Consider the following 24,161-nt stretch of genomic DNA (forward strand, 5'->3'; position numbering starts at 1 on the left):
GGTCAAGGTATCAGCAAGATATCAAATGTTCCTTTGGGGGGAGGGGGGGGAGAGAGATTATGTATAAATTCCGTGATGTGTCGTGTACGAATTTCTTTTAATGTTCGTAATTACAAAGTAGACATTCCATGACAGGCCAATTTGTATTTTAAATTCCGCACGTTTTTGTCGCGAAGAAGACTATGCTTTGTAAAACAAATTGTTATTTAAAGTTTTAAAAGAAATCCGTAGATGGAGTTAGGTGTGGTCGGGTGCCGCAGTGGATAATGCACTCGCCTTTGACCAAGGCGACCAGGGTTCGATTCCCCGATTGGACGTGAAAAGGTATGGAGTCACCTGCCCGATCACGCCAGTTTTCTCCGAGTACTCCGGTTTCCTCTAACATTAAAACCCCCCGCGCGCTGACATGCCGGCCAACAAGAGCGATATAAGTTATAACTTGTTCCGTAATTATTTATAAAATAAATAAAGTTTATATTTAAGTTTGGTGTGTCACAGTAGACACATATTTAGTAAGTGAGCGTTGGAGACACCGGGACGATAATTGATATCGCTGTCAGGGTACATTATGTACCCAATAATGTACCCAAATGGTATAAAACGCAGTATCATGTCGGTTATTAGGTACACATCCGTCTGCTAACACATTGTCCTAGTGTAGCGAAATAAATATTCAAATTGCACTTAAAATGTATACTAGTATCAAATTATACACTTATGGCTGTTGCAGAAATGCTACGGGAAAGGCTCCCGTTTTAATGATTAAAAACATAGTTATACACGTATATATATAAAAAAAAGAAGAATAAATTTAAGGATCCCTGTACCACTGCTAAAAACTGTACTACGCATTGGAAACTGTTTTTTCTGGTTTTAATCATTCATTTCTAAAAAGAAAACCATGCCTTTGCGGGACCTAATGAAAACTAATAGAGTTGAAATAATCAAAATATAATCTACAGCAGTGTTCTGAGTGTAGAGCTGGAACAGGATTCGAACCATGGTCTTCAGAGTGTGGTACTCTCGCTCTGATTGACTGAGCATACAGTATCTGGTAAGCGGAAGTGTCCTAGCCCAATTCTGTTTTAACTGTATGCAACACGAAATATTCAGATGATATTACTGTAAATACGAGGGATAGGGATCCTTAATGTTTTTAGTCCCAGCTCTAAGTATGTGATCTGATTGATACTCAGGATTTCGCGGGTGTTCAACTCGTCAGTGAAAACGTTGTGTATTTGAATAAAGATTCGAACCCCTCACCTCCCCCATCCCTCTCTCAGTCTATATTGATTTTTATTTTATTTTTATTTTAAAATATGATAACCAATACCCTGTGTCTAGGATACGATATCCTTGTGGCGTCATATCAGATCTGATCTCCAGAAACCTTATTCGCTAGTACTAGCACATATAACCCTACGAAATTGTAGAAGTTTAGTTACGTAATCGGTGTATGGAGCGGTTTGGGTTTGAGGTCACCCAAGGTCGAGGTTACTTGGTCGAGTCACATAAGGTCAAACAGTAGACTACGTGAGTTGTAGGGTAGATGTCTGGATATACTTGTATACCATATAGGTACGCGTTTATCATACAACGGGCCTATTGAAGCACTCAACAAGGAAGTAATATGATTTATATAAAACGTATTCCTGACCGATAACTGGTCCAAAGTAACAATATTTCAGAGTCAAAGTATAATCATCATTTTCATTATCTCAATGCCGCACATGCGTAAAGCCAGATTTTCTAATTAATATATATATTTTGTTTACTGAGGTAATATGAAAAAAATATGCACATTATCTGGTGGTGATTCATTTTAATGCAAGGAAATTCGTATTTTTTCTTTTAATAAATATGAAAATATCATTTAAAAATATCATCTTCAATAAATATATGCTGATTAAAACTAAATCCAGAAGTGTATATGATACATACGCTCAGAGAAGGATAAAACACATTATACAATTGTACTGGTTTTACATTTGTTTGCGGAGGTTTGGTTTAGTGTGGTTTAATTTTGCTTGATGTCCTATTAACAGCTAATGTTATTTAAGGACGTGCATCCATGTGTGTAGTGTATGCGTGCTTGCTTGTGTGTATGCAGGAGACGGGGTATGTTGTTGGCTTGCCTCCGTGTGATAGCGCGGATCTGATGCCGACTTTATAGTGCTATCTCACTGAAATACCATGCCGAAGGCACCCAGCACAGCATTCCGCCCGGTCACATTATACTGACAACGGGTAAACCAGTTGTTGCAATTCCCCTAAATGCTGTACGTTAAGCAGGGAATAACAACTACCAAAAGTGAGGTGTTTCTAAGTAAGGCGCTAGGAAATAAAAGGTAGTTAGAAGTAGAAAGAAAGATTAAGATCCCAAATATTGCAATGGACGCAGCAAATTCTTTTGGTCGCTTTTGTGTCCCCAAATAGAGGACACCAAAGCAAATTTCCCAATTTTGCAGGGGGTTCCCTCATTAGTCGCCTCCTACGATACAAGCCGTGGGTAACAGCAGGTGTATTTTTTTCCCCATCCCCAACCTGCGGGGGTGTTTTTCGGAGGGGTTACCCGGCTCCTGGTTATTTGATTACAGAAGTAATTTCAATTATATCCGAAAAAAAGACCTCATATTTTTCAGTTATTTTTAGTAGTTCACGGATTTGTTTTATCTATCACATGTGCAGCTACATATTTTTGTGTCTTTCAAAACAAATCAAAACATTCAGAAAAGAAACCGGTCTCTATCTTGATACTGACACACTTTCCATACACCTTTCTTCGATCCTTTATCTTTACATTAACGTGAGTATGATTAGTCACCTAGACCCTCTTGTTTCATTCCTCCCCCATTAACACCATCAACCCGCGGTTCTGGCCAACACGAGTGATTAATATAAGCTGAAATTACTTGTTTCATAATTGTTGTAAAATAAATGAAGTTTTATGTTCATAATATATCGGTAAATGACACGTGAAAGAAAACATTAAACAGGTAATGTTTTCATAATTTTAACACCGAAAACAAATATGTATGTCCTGTTGTTAAAAATAAATTATGCTCAGGTAAGATACATAAACGTACTTCTATTTCTACAGCAAACGGAATATTAGGAACCCTGCCCCACTGCATGCAAAACACTATAGATTTTCACCCTATTCATTTATTGTATACCATACATTTAGGGGGATTAGACAACGGTACAACCGCCGACCAGGTAGAGCGAACCCCTCGGGGATCCAGGGTTCGAATTCTGGTCTGGCCCTGTGACATCTTAACTCTCAAAAAAAAATCATTTCATATTTATTATTTTTTCATAAAAGCTATCATGCGCAAAGTATTGTGTTCTTTCCAGAATTATTTATCAAAGCTAGTCATGCCGGGAAAATGTGTTCCAAATGCAAGTATAAAACAGTGTTTTTGCTGTAGTACGGGGATCCTTAACACGAAAACGTTCTCCATCTAACTATACGCTTTTATTCTGGTATAAACCGTCAACCACCGCTCAGATTTACAGGTACAACTTTACGTATGGGGGTTACTGACATTATCCCATGGGCTGTACTCATTGGCTGTTTACATAAAATCAAACTAAAACTGCACTTGAAACACTCCAAAAAACACATACTAAATTATAATACATTTCATCTGAAATCCTAACCATTAATACAAATCTGTATAGCCGAATTCAATATTATTTACATTTTGATAGTTACCTGGAATTGAAGTTATTTTCTTATCTTTGTAGCACTGTTCCATTTAGATTTTCATCTCTATAACCTAAGTACATGCATCTACTTTTTACTCAATCATCGGATAGGATACCAGCATTATAACCTTGCTATCAAAAAGATTGGACAAAAAACGGGGTCCATTGCCATAGAGAAATCTGTATCAAATGCTCTATTGACTTTCCGCAAAGTTGGTTTTAGAAGTTATGGAGTGCGAGGCCAAGATACATAACCAGTACGGGACGTGATACGAGTTATATCATCACAGTTCACTATTATCTAGACAGAACGGGGATGTGATACGAGTTATATCATCACAGTTCACTATTATCTAGATAGAACGGGGACGTGGTACGAGTTATATCATCACAGTTCACTATTATCTAGACAGAACGGGGACGTGATACGAGTTATATCATCACAGTTCACTATTATCTAGAAAGAACGGGGACGTGATACGAGTTATATCATCACAGTTTACTATTATCTAGACAGTACAGGGACGTGATACGAGTTATATCATCACAGTTTACTATTATCTAGACAGTATTGGGACGTGATACGATTTATGTCATCACAGTTCATTGTTATCTAGGCACTGTTATCTAGGCAGTATTGGGACGTGATACGAGTTATATCATCAAAGTTTACTATTATCTAGACACAACGGGGACGTGATACGAGTTGTATCATCACAGTTCACTATTATCTAGACAGTACAGTGACTTGATACGAGTTATATCATCAAAATTCCATGTTATTTAGGCAGTATTGGGACGTGATACGAGTTATATCATCACAGGTAACTGTTATATGGAGAGAGAAAAAATCCCCGTTCAAGAGTAGAGCCCACTTTTTCTGCATCCACCATCAAGGAGAATGACAACAGCACTCCCGAGAATACATGGAAACAAAAATAGCCTTGAGAACACAGGAATCCACACTAATAATCGGAAGCGGAACCATGTTGGTATTTCCGGCACCACATGCAATTTAAAGCGTTTGTTAAAAGCACAGTATTCGTGACAATAATACACACAAGTGTTAAGTTGTATACAATTATGATAACAGTTATGTTTCAAGTAGACTTTTAAATTAACGGACCTTTCAGATGCCTTTGTCAACCATTTACTATCCCCAGCCCACCTCCTTTCATTTGGGTTATGGGGACGGAGGTTTCCAAACAAAAACGAGTTCAGAATTTCAAAATTATCATATGGTATTCTTAAAGAAAGAAAAAAACTTTCTTTAAAACACATTTCGCTATCATGACCGATCGATAAAAATATAGGAATTATTTTACAAGTAGCCAACTCTGCGAAATACTTTGACCTTTGACCACAGTGGAATTAAACAATGAATTATCTTGATTTAGAGAATTCAATATATTTGCAGGTTTTTGACGACTTTGTCAGTACCGATGTCATTTTATTTCGATATAATACCAATATTTATTAATTTTAAAATACGGTGATTATAAATTTTGCTCCAGATTAAGAGTATTATAGCATGTTCAATACCCTATTAAAGTACACATGCACTCGTACATTTCTTTTCCTTTCTATAAGATAAGATATAAGTTTTTTCCGGTTCAGGAATGATCAAATTCCTCTACACCAGACTCATTAATAAACACATTATATAATACATCACGCTAATAGTTACAAAACATTAAAACATATCATTTTCTATAGGTATGCAGAGTTCGCTTATTTTATTCTTCAGTCGCTTGTAAAATGGTCTGGGATAAACGCACAATGGTCTTCAAACATTTACATACATATATACATTAATGTTTACGGGACGTTTTAATTTCATATGTACCGTTTCGTTGTGCAGCTGTAGAGAACATCACAGACTTCTGTAAAATTCAATAAATCTACAACGTTGTAAAATCAGAGTAAAAAACACTTTATATAGTGTCTTTGGACAATTTGTCAATTTTCTCGCTTTATTCAGGGTAAAAAAAGGAAAACTCACATTCTCATATTTAAACGTTATTAGCAAAGATACAGGATTTCACACGCACTCCGGTCGTTATAGTTAATAGCCGCCAAAGAAAATATCTCATCCGTTCTATAAAGATTATTTTTTATTTGGATTCTTCCCAATTGATGAAAAAGGTATATTCTTAAATTGGATGTTTTCTTATCAAATATATTATTTTCAAATTGAAATGTGATACTTGCAGTTTTCGTCTGAATCGTCAAAAAAGACACTATATTATTGTCCACGGGTGGTGGGAATGGGAATGGGGAAGGAGAAGGGGGAGGGGAGAAGTAAATCACGACTCGCTCGTACATTCAAAGGATAGCTGCAAATGAAACAAGAATCCATTTCATTTTTTTCATCGAAATAACGAATTTTGATAATTTATAGTAAGCTATAAATAAGTTATTTCAAATATGGGTAAAATTTTTTTTTTTTTTTTTTCTAGATTCTACTGTGACAGAATGTAAGTATGCTTTTGATGTATTGCTCCACTCCATACAACTTTTCATCACCAGGGCCAGTTTGTCAAGCCTGGTTAGCTTGACAATTAAACGCAACATGTTTTCTCTTCGATATTTTTTTGAATATAGAAATTCATAATCAAATCTGTATGTATAACGGGATCCCAGAAGATCTTTAATAGACAACAAATAAAATGGCTTTTAATTTTTAAATATTTCTTTAAAATAGCGTTTTAGAATATTTTGCTGGCGACTCAGTAAAGCTAGTCAGACTTTGTACGACTCGCCCTTGTTTACAAACTATACTTACTGTCAACAACTAATTCGCGAATTCTGTACTTTGCGAATATTTCGTCAGACGCACTTATTGATATCATAGACCGTATTTTTTCATCATTTCGTAATTTAAAAAAAAATCTATTGAAGCACCATCGCGAGCATAATTTAATATATATATACCCGCCAAAATTAGTGTCTTACAGTCATGCGCATACAACATGATTTTCTGCCGTTCACAAAAAAACTTATCAATAGTATTTGTTGGCCACTACAAAAGTCAACAATGTTGGGGAACAAAAATATTGTTTCGGATTTATGTTAGTTCTTTGTTTTTTAACGGGTACAAAATGTGTTTTGACTATGTGTCAAATATAGTTGGACTAACCGGAAATCAGCGTCATGGTTCGGGACTAAAACGAGGACTTATTTACATGCAATGGGCGTGGGACTAATTAAGTGAGCTGATTTATGATGTCAGATCGAAATCCAACAAATTATCTTTAATTATGTTTATAGTTCAAGATAATGATTTAATTGATCTAAACCAGGTCACGTTGTAAAGTACATACTAACTAGAAAAATACTCGACACCTCAACACCTCAACATCTTTTGAAACATTATAATAACTTTTTGTTAGATGAATGCGTTTGTGATGTAAAGGTTACAAAATGGCGACTTGTACTTTTATTGGAGGCGATGAAACAGAACGTTATGCAATAAATCGTGAACCCACGGACAGGTCGAGGGAGGAGGTAGATGGGCTGTGGTCTTATATATAGTGCGACAGGTTGTTTTTCGTGCTCAGTAACCACTAAAACAAACCTGAAGAGACAAACGATGATGGATCTTGTCCAAAATTATTTATGGCTGAAGGAAAAGAAAAAAAAGCCGACGTAATTCAGCTTATCAATAGCCAGTAAATATGCATGATGATCTATAGGCTATTTAATCAACATTCTGGTCTATTTTAGTGAAATATAATCTGTTATGTAGTTTGATTAATTTTATTCTTAAGCGTCCTCGAGTGGACAAACATATTTATTGTATTTTGAAATGTTTTCCTGTTATTATACTTCTATTGTCCTAATGGTAGGGAAACATGTTTATTTTATTACTATCAGAAGTCATGTATCACTAGCACAGTTTTTTTATTTATTATTTTGATTTTTTTTATATACCAAAACGGAACAAAAACACTGCTGATCGAGTCAGGTTTACGCGCCATTGTTGTCGTTTGCTCCAGTAGCTCGGAACTCGGGGTAATGGCTCCGAGTGAAAGAAACAGGCGAAAAGGAAGCAGAGGAAATTCAGTTCATCTCAACTACAACCGGAATCACACCCAGCATTTTGCGGAATAAGACCGCAAAATGCACTGTGGCTACCCTAGGTCACCAATACCCTTTAATTCCGATGGCTTCCTCATGTCACCAACCCCTTCATGTACCGTAGCTACCTCGAGCAGTCACCTCTATTCTGTGATCTGTAGCTATAACCAAAGTCCCCTCTCCCCTCTACGTACTCATCCTCGCTTCCACAGGGGTAACGCTCACTTCCGCTTTCTGCACCTCTGGAATATGTCATAGCAAAATTGAAGGCCCACATGTACCGGTCTAACGTAAAAAAGAACCTGACCAATCACTAGGCTTTTATCTATCCATTTGAAGATTAAAGTGGACGACATCCGACCTCAAAGCCTGTCAATTTTACCGTTACGCGACCGCGAGATTCTTTTGATGTTCACCGGATTCTTTTGATGTTCACGGATCAAACTAGTCTTCTTGTCTCATTAGATTTCTTTATGACATATTCCAGGGTTATAGAGAGTGAAAATGAGCGGTACCCCTAAATTATTGAGGATGCTACGTACTGTGACTTGCTAGTGACGACTAAAGCAGCCCAGAGGTCACTTGGTGACCTTAGATAGTTTGGAGATGTACTTTAAACCGGCGATCTAGGATGTTCTTTTTTTCTGTCATGACAGATTGCAAACTTCACTCTGACGTAAAGTAGCCCAGATAAGCAAGAAAATAAGGACGCGCAGGGGGAAAACGTAAAAGAAGAATATAAGTCTGTTTCCCGTCTATAGAATAATGAATTATTGGAAAATGAATATAGACTCTAACAACTTTGATCACTTGGATATCTGATTTAAGGGTTCTCAAACAAGTGGGCAATAGGCTACATGTAATAGTAACTTGCAGCTGGAAAATTCTTCATAGTTCTGGTAAGTAGTCTAGGAGAATATGAATAGTATTTGAAGCTCTTCAATTAATATAATCAAATGTTCATTTTTTTAATTTCTTCTTTCTGCATCTATATCATAATAAAAATAAGCCATGGTTTTTTTTCATCCTTCGCACATCCCTATTTCTTCTCTATCCGCCGTCTATTGTCTTTAGCAGATAAACTGCCATTTTATCTCTTGTTAAGGTGGAATTCTACTACGTTCCCCACACCTGTTTTTCTCCCCTTATTCGGTTCTCTTTTCCTTGCCTTCGTATTGCCCCTGTTTCTACATACATTGCTTGTCCAGGTTGCCGTAAAGGCGTGTCATACGATACCTACCAGACGCCCAGTTAACAGATAAACTCATTTGATGAGGTGATCAGTTTCGCACTTATGAAAAGTCAGGAGAAGTGTTCCAGCCACTTACAAAGTTATATCTGACGAGGTATGATTACACCCTATTGTGTAAGACCACACACTTAATATGTAAGTCAACACCCTAAATGTGTATGACCACAGGGCCTAATACTACATAAAACCACATCCTTAATTATAATGATGGTTCAAATGGGAAACTGCATTTATAAATTTTATTGTAAAATGTAAGAAGAAGATGTACATCCCTTGATCCCTATGATTCGTCCATCTTTGACCAAATACACCAAAGTGATCTCCGGCGGCAAACGGAGACAAATATAAGACTTTAAGAGTTTTCTTCCATAACTCAAAACAAACGATTCGTGATGTGATAGCATGTTCCATTAGAAACCCAATGATAATTTTACTACATTAAAAAAATCAACCCCAGAAACGTCTGTTCGCGTTAACGTTCCTTTAATTATGTGATCACGCGTATCTTGTAAAAGTCATTAAACTGATTCCGTCACTTTCTGACTGCTTGTATTAATGTTTATCTTCCCAAGGAACAAAACAAATGTTTGATAGGAAGCCGGCTTATCGTAGTGAACTGGAGATACCAACCCCAGTAAAGGTATTAAGAGCGATACCGGGATCTACGGTACGCATATACTTGGTACCACACAGCTCGTCTTACATCTGTGTTAAGTATGGCAAGATTTCCTTTCGTCCACCAAGTTCTCAGAGGTACCTCAGTTTTGTTATAAAATTCAATTCATCTTTGTTTAAGAAGATGTACCAGAAATTGCAAGTGGAAAAATTGAATCACAGCATCAACACACTAAGAAAAGGAATACAACAACGCCAGCATACCAGGACAAAGTATACCACAGCGTTACGACACAGGAAAAATAAATACCTCACATTGTCAACACTCCTGGGCTATGAAATGTAACAAAGTGTCAACGCACCAGGACATAATATACCACAGTGTCAACAAACCAGGACATAATATACCACAGTGTCAACAAACCAGGACATAAAATACCACAGTGTCAACAAACCAGGACATTATATACCGCAGTGTCAACAAACCAGGACAAAATATACCAAAACATCAGCTCATTATGACAAATATACCATAACATCAGCTCATTAGGACAAAATATAACTTAACATCAGCTCATTAGGACAAAATATACCGTAACGCCAACACGCATTGACAAAGTATACCACAACTATCACGTTATCATACTCGGGCAAAATGTACCGAATCGTCAACACACTAGACCAAAATGTGGTCAGCACTAGAGTAAAATATACCAGAAACTATCCTACGAGGACAAATTACTTCACAACGTCAACACACCAGGGTGTGATATAAGATGTTATCATTTTCCCTACATCATCTGTCGTTGAATCATAATCAAGTGGAGGTCAGCATATGTTGATTCTGTGTTTCTATTTTTAGAAAGTAATGGTCAATATTCACTGTATGACGTCACTTCAATTGTAACATCACAGTGGTCACTACCAAATACAAATTGTAACGTCATAGTGGTCACTACCAAATACAAATTATAACGTCATAGTGGTCACTACCAAATACAAATTATAACGTCACAGCGGTTACTACCAAATACAAATTGTAACGTCACAGTGGTTACTACCAAATATAAATTGTAACGTCATAGTGGTTACTACCAAATACAAATTATAACGTCATAGTGGTCACTACCAAATACAAATTATAACGTCACAGCGGTTACTACCAAATACAAATTGTAACGTCATAGTGGTTACTACCAAATACAAATTATAACGTCATAGTGGGCACTACCAAATACAAATTGTAATGTCACAGTGGTCACTACCAAATATAAATTGAGTTTCTCTTGACGATTTGATTAGCTTTGTCTTGTTGGATCACTAAACGTACTAATGTTTGTCTAACATAACAAGTAAGGACTTTTATTACGATGAATATGTTGTTGTATGGACCCGAGAAAGCGATATTATCCGTGACCGAGTCGAGGTTAATATCGCTTTTCATGTACATGTTACACATATTCCTCTCAACAAAAGTCCATAATTGATACTTTTACTACCGAATTAAAACCAAATATTTTAGGTAGCATCTATTAAAAATTTACTTTGTTGATGCAGAAAGCTAAACAAAGAAGTATTTTTTCTGCAAAATTTGACTCATCAATGGTTTTCAAGATCAAGAGAATGAGGAAAAAAACATGTCTAAAGTGTTCCGAAAACGTAACACGAAAATCACTCCTGCGGCGAAAACTCTCAATATCATACTGTAGGTTTATGTGATGATATGAAACAGAAGACGAGGAGCTGATGGTTAGTCGAATTTCAGACTCGTAAACAAAATGTAGAAATCAAAAACAAATCTCGTTTCAATTATAGAAAGCAGGTGAGGGCAAGTAATCAAATAACATGTATATGTTGGGTGTTTTTTTGAGTAAAATCAGCAAATGGCATTAGACAAGAGACATGTTATTAAGTTGGCATTAAAATCGACAAAAGACTCGTTACAAACTAGGCAAAATATTCTTTATAAAATAAGCAAAAGACTCATTATATAGTGGAAAAGACTCGTTATGAATATACCGGCATGTTAATTATGAAATAGACTTACGGGCTGGTTATGAAAATAAATTAAACTCTTTTCAAACTAAGCAAAGGAATCGTTGTAACTTGAGGCAAAATTCGTTAAAAACAAGACAAAAAAACTTTTTTTTTAAATAGACAACTGACTCGTTTTGACAAAATTGCAAATTTATCTATAAAATAGACAGCAGGGTAGTTATATAATGACATAAAAATGTAACACTTTTATATACAACCAAAACAAAAAGTACATCTACAATGCAGTAGTGACCATACTGAAAATATAAAATCAGACTCATTGAAAAATATGCATAAACACTAGGCTTGCTATAAAATGGATATTGTCTTAAAAAAATAAAGAACAGACCAGCTTGTACTATGTCCTACCAACAGTTAATTTAAGTCGAAAACATTATGCTGCAAAAATTATCGTGATTAGTTGACTGAACATATTAATCAAGTGGACTAATGCTAATTATGTTCTCTTATATCACGATAGCTACATCGAGTCTCTTCATGTCGACATAAATAACCGAATAGTTACTTCACCGATAGCTTTGATGACATACCTATATTGACTTAAATTTACTTGTGAAAGGAATATTCATCCATAAAATGATCGCCAGATTCGTTACAAAATAGAGAGCAGACAAGTTATATCAAACAAACTCCAGACTAGTTATAAAGTAGGCATCAGACTAGTTATAAGATAGGCATCAGACTAGTAATAAGATAGGCATCATACTAGTAATAAGATACGCATCAGACTATTAATTAGCTTGGCATCAGACTAGTTATTAGATAGGCATCAGACTAGTTATAAGATAGGCATCAGACTAGTTATAAAATGGGCATCAGACTAGTTATAAAGAAGGCATCAGACTAGTAATAAGATAGGCATCAGACTAGTAACAATATAGGCATCATACTAGTAATAAGATGAGCATCAGACTAGTAATAAGATAGGCATCAGACTAGTTATAAAGTAGGCATCAGACTAGTAATAAGATATGCATCAGACTAGTTATAAAATGGGCATCAGACTAGTTATTAGATAGGCATAGACTAGTTATAAGATAGGCATCAGACTAGTTATAAAGTAGGCATCAGACTAGTTGTTATGAAGTAGGCATCTGACTAGTGATAAGATAGGCATCCGACTAGTAATAAGATAGGCATCAGACTAGTTATAAAGTAGGCATCAGACTAGTAATAAGATAGGCATCAACCTAGTAATAAGATAGGCATCAGACTAGTAATAAGATAGGCATCAGACTAGTTGTTATAAAGTAGGCATCAGACTTGTTATAAAGTAGGCATCAGACTAGTAATAAGATAGGCATCAGACTAGTAATAAGATAGGCATCAGACTAGTTATAAAGTAGGCATCAGACTAGTAATAAGATAGGCATCAGACTAGTAATAAGATAGGCATCAGACTAGTTATAAAGTAGGAATCAGACTAGTTATAAAGTAGGCATCAGACTAGTTATAAAGTAGGCATCAGACTAGTTATAAAGTAGATAGCATTTTTTACATATATGAAACATGCATTTTTATTATATAACAGGCATTTTAGCTACTTTTTTTTACAAACAGTTATTTTGGGAATGTGTCTCATATCCTTTTCGTAATTAATTATGTTGACACATTCTTTTTTAATTGGCGTCTTATATATTATAATGATTTTAAATTTGAATTTGATTAATGCCCCATTCATATTAATTGATAAATATGCCGTGTAAAATTGTGATAGAGTAAAACGTGAGTTTGATAGGCATTTATTATAATTACGAGCGTTATCTATATCAGTACACTATGTAAATGAAGGATGGAGTTTGGAGGGGAGGCGTTTTCATTACTAATACAAAAGAAAAGCGGTATAGTCTGACAGACCAGAACACACATAGAGGCAATTTAGAGTTCTGCTAAAAATAGGAAAGAATGTTGAATTTTCATAAACTTGTTTATAAGTTTAATATGTGCAATGAAGATTGTAATATTTAGGAAAATATAACAGACCATGACTGTGTCACTCGGAGTTTCGCTCTCTTACTTAACGCAGCCCTTATTATATATAGTACAAGACACTGCGAAGTTACAACTGTACTCAATGACCTCCTCCACAAACATCCATCTCGTATATCAACACTTGTACGTAATCACATATAAACTCTGACAAGCACAGCTAACCATTAACAGTGACACAGCATATCTATTAATATTGAAATTATGGAATTTAAGATCATAAAATTTCGTTCGTTTAACATTGTAGATGGATGTCAGTAGATTTTATCAAGATAATAGGTTTATACCGTGAAATACATCAATTTGAAATTTAAATCATTTGTCATTTTCAAACAATTTAAGTATGATTAGAAAACGACCTCGTTCCTGTGGCTTATCGGTAGAGTGATAGTGCACTTAATCTGATACATGACTCCTTGTACAGTGACTTTATTTGAAGGAGCTATTTTTCTTTGCGGTAAAGAAATAGAAAATATCCTTGAATATTTATTTTCCTGGAACGCTACTGGGGCTATTCTTATATATAGATGTATAGGTGGGATTTTTTTTTTATTAAATTGTTATACTTTAAACATATCGAAATAACTACATGTTGACACCATATAAAAAAAACTCCAAACATTCCTATCAAAAACAGGTATACAAATATGATAAATTGTTAATGTAATTTAATCAATCCTGATATTTTTCAAAACATGAATAGCAAATATTACACTGTGAAGAAAAAAAGGATTTAAAAACAAGTTTAACACTGATATTGATCCACCTACCTTACAAAGTAGACGAGCGACACATATCTTCTACCGAAATATTTCGACAAAGCGTATAGTGTAGATGTGATAGTGTTAGAACTCGGGCATGTAGTAGATTTACAACTGAGAAAGTAGGTGTGGATCTTTTTAGCATGTGTGACTTTAATGATGATGCATACACTGTCTTACATGTAATAACAGAGCTTCACTTTCCTAAATATATCAAAAAAAAGTATAAAAAGCCAAGGCAGCTTTTCTGATTAAATATTATATGATGATGAAACATATCCAGGGTTTGTTACTGATATGTTTTATCATTATGTATTTGTGAAAGAAATCGCGCCAATTGCAAGATATGAGTTTTCCCCAATCACATGACCTATGGCCGTACATCAGTAATTTCATTCACGCACGTGTTCTACCGATCACATGCATAAGTTTGCAAAGACAACAGCGAGATACCATCACTCGGAAGTATAACGTCCAAGGTAGTACTAAAGTAGATTAATGTTCAATTATTACCGTAACGATTTCATTATAATTAATGGTTCGAAGACTCTTTGACCATAAACATTTAATGTGATTCTAAATAAATTTCTTAAATATATACTTGTATATAATACGAATGCAAAATGAACATTATAATACCTAAATTATGATAATAAAAATATCGAAAAACAAATATTTTTTTAATACATGAATTTGTAGATTTTTAAATATCATTTTAATAAATCCGAGATTTTTAATCTTTGAAAGCATGCTGCTATCTATAAACATCATGAAACATCATAATTATATGATGGTGTGTCACCTGTAACAGGTGCCAATTACAGATTCAGTGAACCGTGACATCACGGACTAATCTCCTCATTTGTCACAGGTTCTTTATATAATGAGGTATACAAACACAACCTTCTTATTTATACCTGTTAAACTGACCTTTAGCATAGAGTCCCCAACTTATGTTAATAGCCATACAGATGTCAAGAGCTTTGCCTTCTTAATTACATAAGTGCGCCTTAATTTACCTGTAGACCTTTTTTTTAACAAAACGTTGTATTTTTCATATCGATTTCAATTAGACGCAAATATTTGAAAAATTCTTAACATATATAAAGATAGATTAAATAAAATGCGACTTAATGTAAACAGGTAAAAGTTTTGATTTTAATTAAATATCGAAACGTTTATCTTTTTATGAATCCTATATATATTTTTTTCATTCGACCGAGTAACCGGTAAACCGGCTAACCGTTGACGACCCTAATTTTAAACAATTTGAAAACGTAGTTACTTAGTGAAGATATTTCAAAATGATGTCCTTATTTGCTGATGATAATGTACGTAATTACCTTCCGGCATACTCGTAAACACTCGAAAATATTCCCATTTCAACAGTGCATATGTTTTATTTGAAGGAGTAATATTATCACTTCAAATTATAATGTTAGGAATTTATTTTACAGCATCGGACAATTTTGCGCGTTTGTTCATAGGGTTTGTCGAAGCTATCTTAGGGTGTATACGATTATAGTCTTGAAATACTTTGCATCTATATATTTGTTGAAAAGATGTTAAAATGATGTCATGTTTAAGGAGTGTAAATATGAGGATGTTACCGAAAAAGAAACTTATCAAAAAAACCTTCAAAATACATGACATGTACTTTTTGTTTAATGTACAAAAATGGAATAACTCGTGTTGGATAGAATGTAAGGAACTTGCAGATTTTCTTGAGTATATTATGAGAGAAAATATAAGCAGATCAAGCACGGGGAGCATTGCTGTAACATACAGAGAAGAATAGCTGTAACATACAGAGAGGCATAGCTGTAACATACAGAGAAGCATAGCTGTAACATACAGAGGAGCATAGCTGTAACATACAGAGGGGCATTGCTGAAACATAACAAAGAGCATAGCTGCAACATATACTGGAGTATAGCTGTAACATACAGAGGGGCATAGCTGTAACATACAGAGGGGCATAGCTGTAACATACATAGAAGCATAGCTGTAACATAACAAAGAGCATTGCTGCAACATATACTGGAGCATAGCTGTAACATACAGAGAAGCATAGCTGTAACATACAGAGAAGCATAGCTGTAACATACAGAGAAGCATAGCTGTAACATACAGAGAAGCATAGCTGTAACATAACAAAGAGCATAGCTGTTAAATGTGGAGGAGAATTACAGAAGAGCATTGATGGAGAATATAGAACATATCAAGAAGCATCGCTGCATCATACAGAGGAGCGTAGCTGTAACAGATATAGATATATAGAAACAGACACAGGAAGATTAATATAACATATAACATATTACTGCTGTAAATTATAAAAGAATTCCGGTTGTAATTTGTTTGGGCCTATCATATCTGTTCTACATAGTTCGCAAGCTAAATCCAAATTGTACTGTGAAAAGGCAAGGGTAAAAAACTGTAGACTGATAGGATTATGAGGATTATATCTCATTGCCAAGGTTGAAGTGGGTCAAGAAAAGTGATTTTTAGGATACGAGATCGCATAAGAAAGGTTAAAGATAGGTATGACAAGACAGAATTGTAAACTATACTTGTCCAGATGTTCGCAATGGTTGTTGATTGCATTTGTCGTTAATTGTATGCCAAGTCTAATGAAATAAAGACGTCAATTAATCCAGTCCATCAGCGGTTCGTCTCGCTCAAATCGGCATCGATTTCTGATTTACACCATCAGATTGGTCAATTATTCCGAAGTTATCCACCAAATACACAGGATTCCCCCGACAGCAATGGATCCGGTTATCAAACGTCTCTCCAGAAACTAAGTTATAACTGTATTTAACCGAACAACAGGTACAGCACTTCTAACTGTCATTTAAATGCTGGTTTTCTTGAAACAGCTCTTAGGAATCATTTAGTCAAGGAATTCATTGTTGAACTTACTGTCGCTGACTTCAAATCAAGTTAGATATTCTCGTCATTGCCTTGATTTAGCGAAGAATATTCAGGCTATAAATCAATTTCTCTATTTATTTGTATGACATATGTATCGATAACAAACCTGATATATCTATTAGTGCGAAATATTGTGTTGTCAGCATTAAAAAAAAATAACAAATTAAGAGATGAAAAATAGAGTTGATAAGTCATGCTTAATTACACTTCTGATAATATTCATGGGAGTTATTATAATAATTCACATTTTGATTGACTATGTAATCGAATAACAATTTCTTTATGAAGAATTTACATTCTATAAATTACGAAAATGGAAAATACGGCAATGCAGTCTAAATTTCTTGGTAACATTCACGTGGCGTTCAAAACTTGTTAATGGTCTATTTCAATTGCCGTTACATCCCTGTAGAGTTCCCCACAAAAAAATTAAGGCCGTTTGTTTTCATCGATTTTTCACCTTAATTCTTTTGCAGTCATAATTTGATTTAAATTTTCTTGTCTTTGCATAACCACAGACACATTCGCGTCAATTTATGCATCTTATTTTTTTTTAGACCTCAGAAGATTGATATTACTTTGTGACGGTTCCAAAACATAAACAGTATAACCAGGATTAATAGAGAGTTTAAAAGTTGTGTTGTTAAAAAATATTTTTATGCTAATGCATGCAAAATTAAAATTAAATATTTATTGTATTGCTTGGAAATTAAAGTATAAACTATATACGTATTAATTGTCGTTTATCCTTGTAATGGATATACATTTCAAACTGACCACACAAATATGTAATCAAAGTTGACGATTCAGCATTTGATGACATAAAATTACGTTTTTAAACATTGAAACTTACGTATTTTGATAGAGTTTTTAATTGTACTCATACTTGATGCTTGTTTTTAAAAGAGAATTGTTTAATGAAGAAAACAAGATTTTAAAGTTCATTTTGTCGAATTTTTACTGACTAAATTTGATGAGACATCTAACTTATAAGATACTTTGCGTCGACTGCATTAAAAAACTATAAAGAGTTTGAAAGTTGTAAGGCTTTTATTGTATTGGTAATTGTAAAACTTATACTTTTGTGGTTTTTGTTCTACTTTGTCTTGTTGTGTATTATAAGAGCTTTCGAAACCTGGTACAACTAGACAAACACTTTCTTTTCAGTCTTTATTCCTTCCTATGGTATGGTTTTGTTTGAAAACTTATTTGAAAGAAAACTGATAATTTTCGCATTTGAAGTCTTCGGGTTCTTATAAACGTGTGGAAATGTTGTTGTTGGGGAAGCTGTCATATATTCACACGTAAATATTTCTCTGCTTTTATTTTTGAAACGAAAAATCAGCGCAGTAGTGCACGTTTTATAGTTACTGAAGCTGAATTGAATACAGTAGCGATCAGTTTTTAAACTCATAGTTAAGTAGTTTGCTACAGTATTTAACTTAAGATTAACTGCTTGTGTTAATTGGGGCTGATTAAACATTACTTATCAGTATTAGTCTTGTTGTCTGTGTCCGGGATTCACAAACAGAAGCAACGAGTTTCATTAGGAGAAGTGAAGTCTGGGAGGACTCTTATTTAACATTGTAAAACTGAGGCCTGGTTCTGCTTAAGAAGCTAGTCTTCCATGTAATTTTGTCTAATTGAGCTGATTTAGTACAAGCGACATTAACAAAAAAAATCTGTTTACAGTATCATATTTTTATTTTTTATTTTTCTGTATTTAGCAAAAACATGTTATTACTAAATGAAAAACTATGAAAGTTATTTCTGTGAAGGTATCTTACTGCTTTCTTTTGTAGTTATCTATTAGAAATGTGCTCGACTTGTCAAGAGTAATTTTACATATAATATGATGTTGCATGCTTTTTTAGATACGAAGAATGTAAAACACTGCTGAACAATTTACTTGGTACTTGACTAAACGGTTAAGCATGCTGTGTCCACTGGGTGGTCGGACTGCAAGCAAATCGTAACAATAAAAATCGCCCCGTGAATAATATTTCTTAATTTCAAAACCAATTACATATGAAGTAAATTAATCAGATTTATGGGTTAATAACAATTCTATAATTCATCTGTTTAATAAGGATATGAATGATTTTTATATTTCGTAACTTTACATATTACTTTTATTGCTATAGAAATGTGTTTCAAATAGGAAAAAAATCAAGACGGCCGGGGTTGGATTCCCCGATCGGACATGGAAAGGTATGGGGTCACCTGTCCGACCACGTCGGTTTTCACTGGGTACTTCGGTTTCCTCCTACATTAAGACCCCCGCGCGCTAATATCCGGGCCAACAAGAGTGATTAATATAAGTTGGAATAATTTGTTTCATAATTGTTGTAAAATAAATAAAGTTAATGATAAAATAAGATCATTAACTATCGATCTTCTTTCCCTTTTAAACACATAATTAATTGATATGGCACAATTCTCGCCTGTTTTTCGGGTTGATTTCCTATTCATACTATTGATTAGTGTGAAACGTACCTTTTAACCTAAATAATGGTTAATAACAGAGGTCGCTACTAACTATAACTTTATGATATTTCGGTATAGCATATTTACATTGTAGCAAAAAGATACATAGTTGAAATTCAGGTGGCGTCTTTTTGTTTTCTCGTGTTTCAAATCATTTCGCTAACAAATAGATGACGGTGAGTTTGATGTGACGGAAGATTGGTTTATGCAACGTTAAGATCCAATCATTTTAAAATTTATTTATAGATACACATACTGTTTGATGAAAGTGGTGGTCACATGTTTAGATTATCATGTGTCAGATAAACATACCATGTTTTCTTGTTACATGTTTAAAAACTAACAAATACATTTGCTATGGCTAATCAGTTGTACGGAGTCGGACGGACATAGTCCGTCTATCCGATGTTTGTTATGCTGTCAGCTCCAGCAGCTGGCATTGCTGAGGACGTGAAATAGACTGTCGCGGTTTGTCACTTGTCAAGTAAATCGAATTGTCTTTTCAGTAATTCATTTATCTGCCATGTTTTCTGTTTTCTGCAGAGAAGACATTTTTTATCCTCGTGGTTCCGGTAGGATTTGCCCTATGGCGGCGCCGTACAGGGTCTGATGACACCCCACAATAAACCAAGTTGAATTGCGTTTATTGCTTCGATTCAATGTATTGTTATGGTTTAGATTCAGTGTATTATATTATATTAACTTCAAAACATGAAGTCATTACTACAGTAATATTAATACATTGATCAATTGGATTATTGTTGTATCGACTTGTGAAATGTTGTTATATTTATTTAGATATCATTTGTTTATTGTATAAGTTATTACAACATTTTTATTGTAATTATTAAAGGTATTGATTACATTATCACTTTCTAATATTTTCTTTGTATGTGCACCATTAATTAACGCGATTCTTTAAAACAGTACGTTCAAGATGATAAGTAAGTGTCCTGCATGAGTGAACCTTTGTTAAATCCTAGGAATTGGCGTGCGAATGTTTTTGGGGGTTTTGCATATTATAAAACACGTAATTTGTTTTAAAGTAATAACTAAATATTGTTTTAACAACGATGAAAGTTACATGTCAACGAACTCACGTGATTATATTTTACATGTTATTGACATACAAAACCACATAGGATTGTCTTATAGTACGAGAAACAATGGAAATACAATATCTTTATAGTTATTTGTTAATGTCGCACTCTCCAAACTCAAAAACATCATTATTGCATAACAGTCTATATCAGTGTTATCCCTTTACAATTATGTTCCTTACCGTTGTCAAGGGGTTTCTATATAATATGTTATCGAAGTTAGTCAGTTAAACATTTCCTTCCCTTAATATTTCTTGTTTCCAATAATTTCCAATATTTTTTAATATCATCATTTAAATTTTCCCTGCAGTTGAGCCTAAAATTTCTGTTTTACTTCCTTTAAAATCGTTTGTGAACTAAACGTTATCTGAAATAACCTTTTTTCAATTAAATCACTTTTCCAAGATACTGGTATTGAAAACGTCAAATTTTCATTGCCCATAATGTGACATTTAAACGTCATTATGTTGTAACGTGGGTGTTCAGGTGTGTATTATATTTCCCGATACAAAAGTCATGTTAAGTTTATGGTCTGAGACACACGTTATTACTAACGATATTGTTACTATTCATGCACTTCACACGCGACAAACGGAAGGGTTTCAAACGTGCATATTCGGTACACATTTAAGTTTTAACTGTATACGTATTATCAATTATTCTTTAGATATATACAGGTATATTATGGAAATGTATTTATTGTATAACACATTAAGTATACATGCTGCTCGTGTACAATCACATTGTAATTAAAAAGCAATCTTATATGGATGTTGACATCCTGAAATTATCGCAGTGCTTTACTTAAAGTAAGTGATTCGAAGAATACAAAAGGTAGTAATTCAAGGAAATTAATTATAAAAATTGATCAAATTGTTATTAAAAAATATAAATATCTTACTATTTGTGATCAAACTCTTATTTCCAATTATTAGGGAATGATGATGCACATTTTAAAAATATTTTGAGATTTAACTAGCGATGGATGGTGAATATAGGTTTAATAGGGTTAATGTCATTTTGATCAGGTTAAAATATCGTAAGACCATTTATAATAAATAATTATTGTAGATATTTCACATTTTTCTACACATCACGTAGTCAAAATGTACATAAAATATGTACGACAATAACGCCGCGATGACAGGATATTTTTGTTAAAATAATTTTAATGTCAAAAGTGACACCACACTGATTACCGTATAATTTGACGAATTGACAGTGCATAGAATTATTAGTAGAAAAACTTACCTACATTCTAACGCTTTATTTACATACAAGTATAAATTACTTGTTAAAGTTATATATCATCTGTATGTGCTTACCTACTTTCGCTCTCGTTAAAGTCGAATAGTCAGTCTACATGTGGGTTTACACATTATATAATAGCGACATAAGGAGGATTATTTACACATAATTATACGGAAAATGATTAAATGCTTATTTGACTTACCTAAAATCAAGCAGAGATGCCCCCATGCCAAACGCCTGAGGTTGGAGAGTCGGCCGAATCAGATCCCAATGGAAAAACGCTTGCTCATTCATTATGAAGTTTTAACATTAAATTATATTTTCTTTTGATGAAAATCTGTGAAAACACGTAAAGAAGAATTGAAAGAAACACGGCTAGTGTGACCGTGCTTCCTCACTACCTCGTGCCGGATATACAGGTACGCGATAACACCTTGTTCATTCATTCATGCTTTTTTTCTCATACGTAACATCTTAACGAAACTATAGGCAGTCAGAGACGTCAATAGAAACATATAATAGAGAGCATCTAAAGATCTGTTCGCTCATGCGCAGACGCGGTTGATCAGGCTGTGTGTGTGTGTAGAAGGAGCAACGATAGGCTGGTTGATGACGGGCTGTCGATGGAGGGGCAGAACAGTCCACAGACTGTTATACCTACGTCAGGGGTTCTCAGCCTGCGTGCTGCTGATTGGTTACAGATCACCCGTCTAATAGCAGTCTGTCACAAACTAGTGCAGCTCAGGTCGATGGCCTCTGTTTCCCTATTTTTGCAGTTATATATACTATAATATCAAATTATACATCATATACATTTTAGTTATCGTATTTTAATGAAGCTTCACCCAGACAATCTCTTTTCGCTCAGTGGAAGTCGAATTCCAATTCTGAAATGAAATTAAACTGAAAGACAAAACAATAAAGAGAGTATTAAAACAAAAATCATATAATGGATCTAGCAATTCAGGCATTCAAAGCAAATCAGTAATTAATATATTCAGCTAGTTATAAAATCTCTGTTCCGTTAACTATGTATGTAATTAATGATTATATCAATAAAATGAGGAAAACAAACAACTTTACAGATAGAGTTAATTGATCTCCTGTCTATGAAGTTTGATGAATAATTTATCGTACATCAATAAATCGATTAACGTTTGTTAATTTTCAAGATAGTAGTAAATATTTTCATAAATGATATAACACAAGCTTAAGCATCACCTAGTACGGATTGTTCAGATGTCTTATCAATCTTGACACGACAGAATCCGGATGTCAAAGATTTCAAAATGGCGACGATGCAGATTTGTAAAATACCTTAAAATAACACAGTTTATATGTTTTGTATCGCGTACTGGTCATGCCGAGAACTTTTGCAAATATTCGCATAGAGTAAGAAACTTTGTCACTCGTTTCATCAACGCCATTGAAATGTTACGTCATTTAATATCCTAAAATATCTACACACCGGGAAGTGGTTCTAACAGGGCGAACAACATATTTTCGCTTAACTTCCGGTATTGATTAGCATTATTGACACTAATTTTAATTTTGGAACATTAAAAACGGGTTAACAGCGTTTGAACAATATATTACTGTGAAATAATTTTATTGCGTTTCATAAACATAAAACTCCCGTCTTGAAGGGTTAAAATATCCTGTGGCACTGGTTTCTTAGTCTGGCATACAGAGTCTGGTCTCCTTATAAACAAGAGCGTTCTAGGACTCATTTTGCCTCGACGTGTACGGTCAGAACATATGCATGTATATAAAAGTATACAAAAGGTAAAATTTATTTGAATAGATACAGATATATATGTATATATAGTAGATAATAAATAAATAAGTCCTTGCGAAGGAAAATATAGAATGAAAACATTTTTTTCAGATCGTCCGTTTATATTGCTATGTATATATATAGAG

General features: G+C 34.2%; 1 protein-coding gene across 2 annotated transcripts in view; it reads right to left on the reverse strand.

Annotated features, from left to right (window-relative positions):
* Positions 1-22,674, reverse strand: part of LOC110440544 (protein trachealess-like) — a 130,918-nt gene extending 108,244 nt beyond the window's left edge. For both annotated transcript variants that reach the window (XM_021483678.1, XM_021483677.1), the window contains exon 1: positions 22,441-22,674. In XM_021483678.1, the coding sequence (XP_021339353.1) occupies positions 22,441-22,532 (92 nt within the window). In that variant the 5' untranslated portion in view covers positions 22,533-22,674. The remainder of the gene's footprint in view (positions 1-22,440) is intronic.
* Positions 22,675-24,161: the final 1,487 nt, after the last annotated feature.

This window comes from Mizuhopecten yessoensis, unplaced genomic scaffold (assembly GCF_002113885.1).
Source record: "Mizuhopecten yessoensis strain PY_sf001 unplaced genomic scaffold, ASM211388v2 scaffold11185, whole genome shotgun sequence".
NCBI classification, from domain to species: domain Eukaryota; kingdom Metazoa; phylum Mollusca; class Bivalvia; order Pectinida; family Pectinidae; genus Mizuhopecten; species Mizuhopecten yessoensis.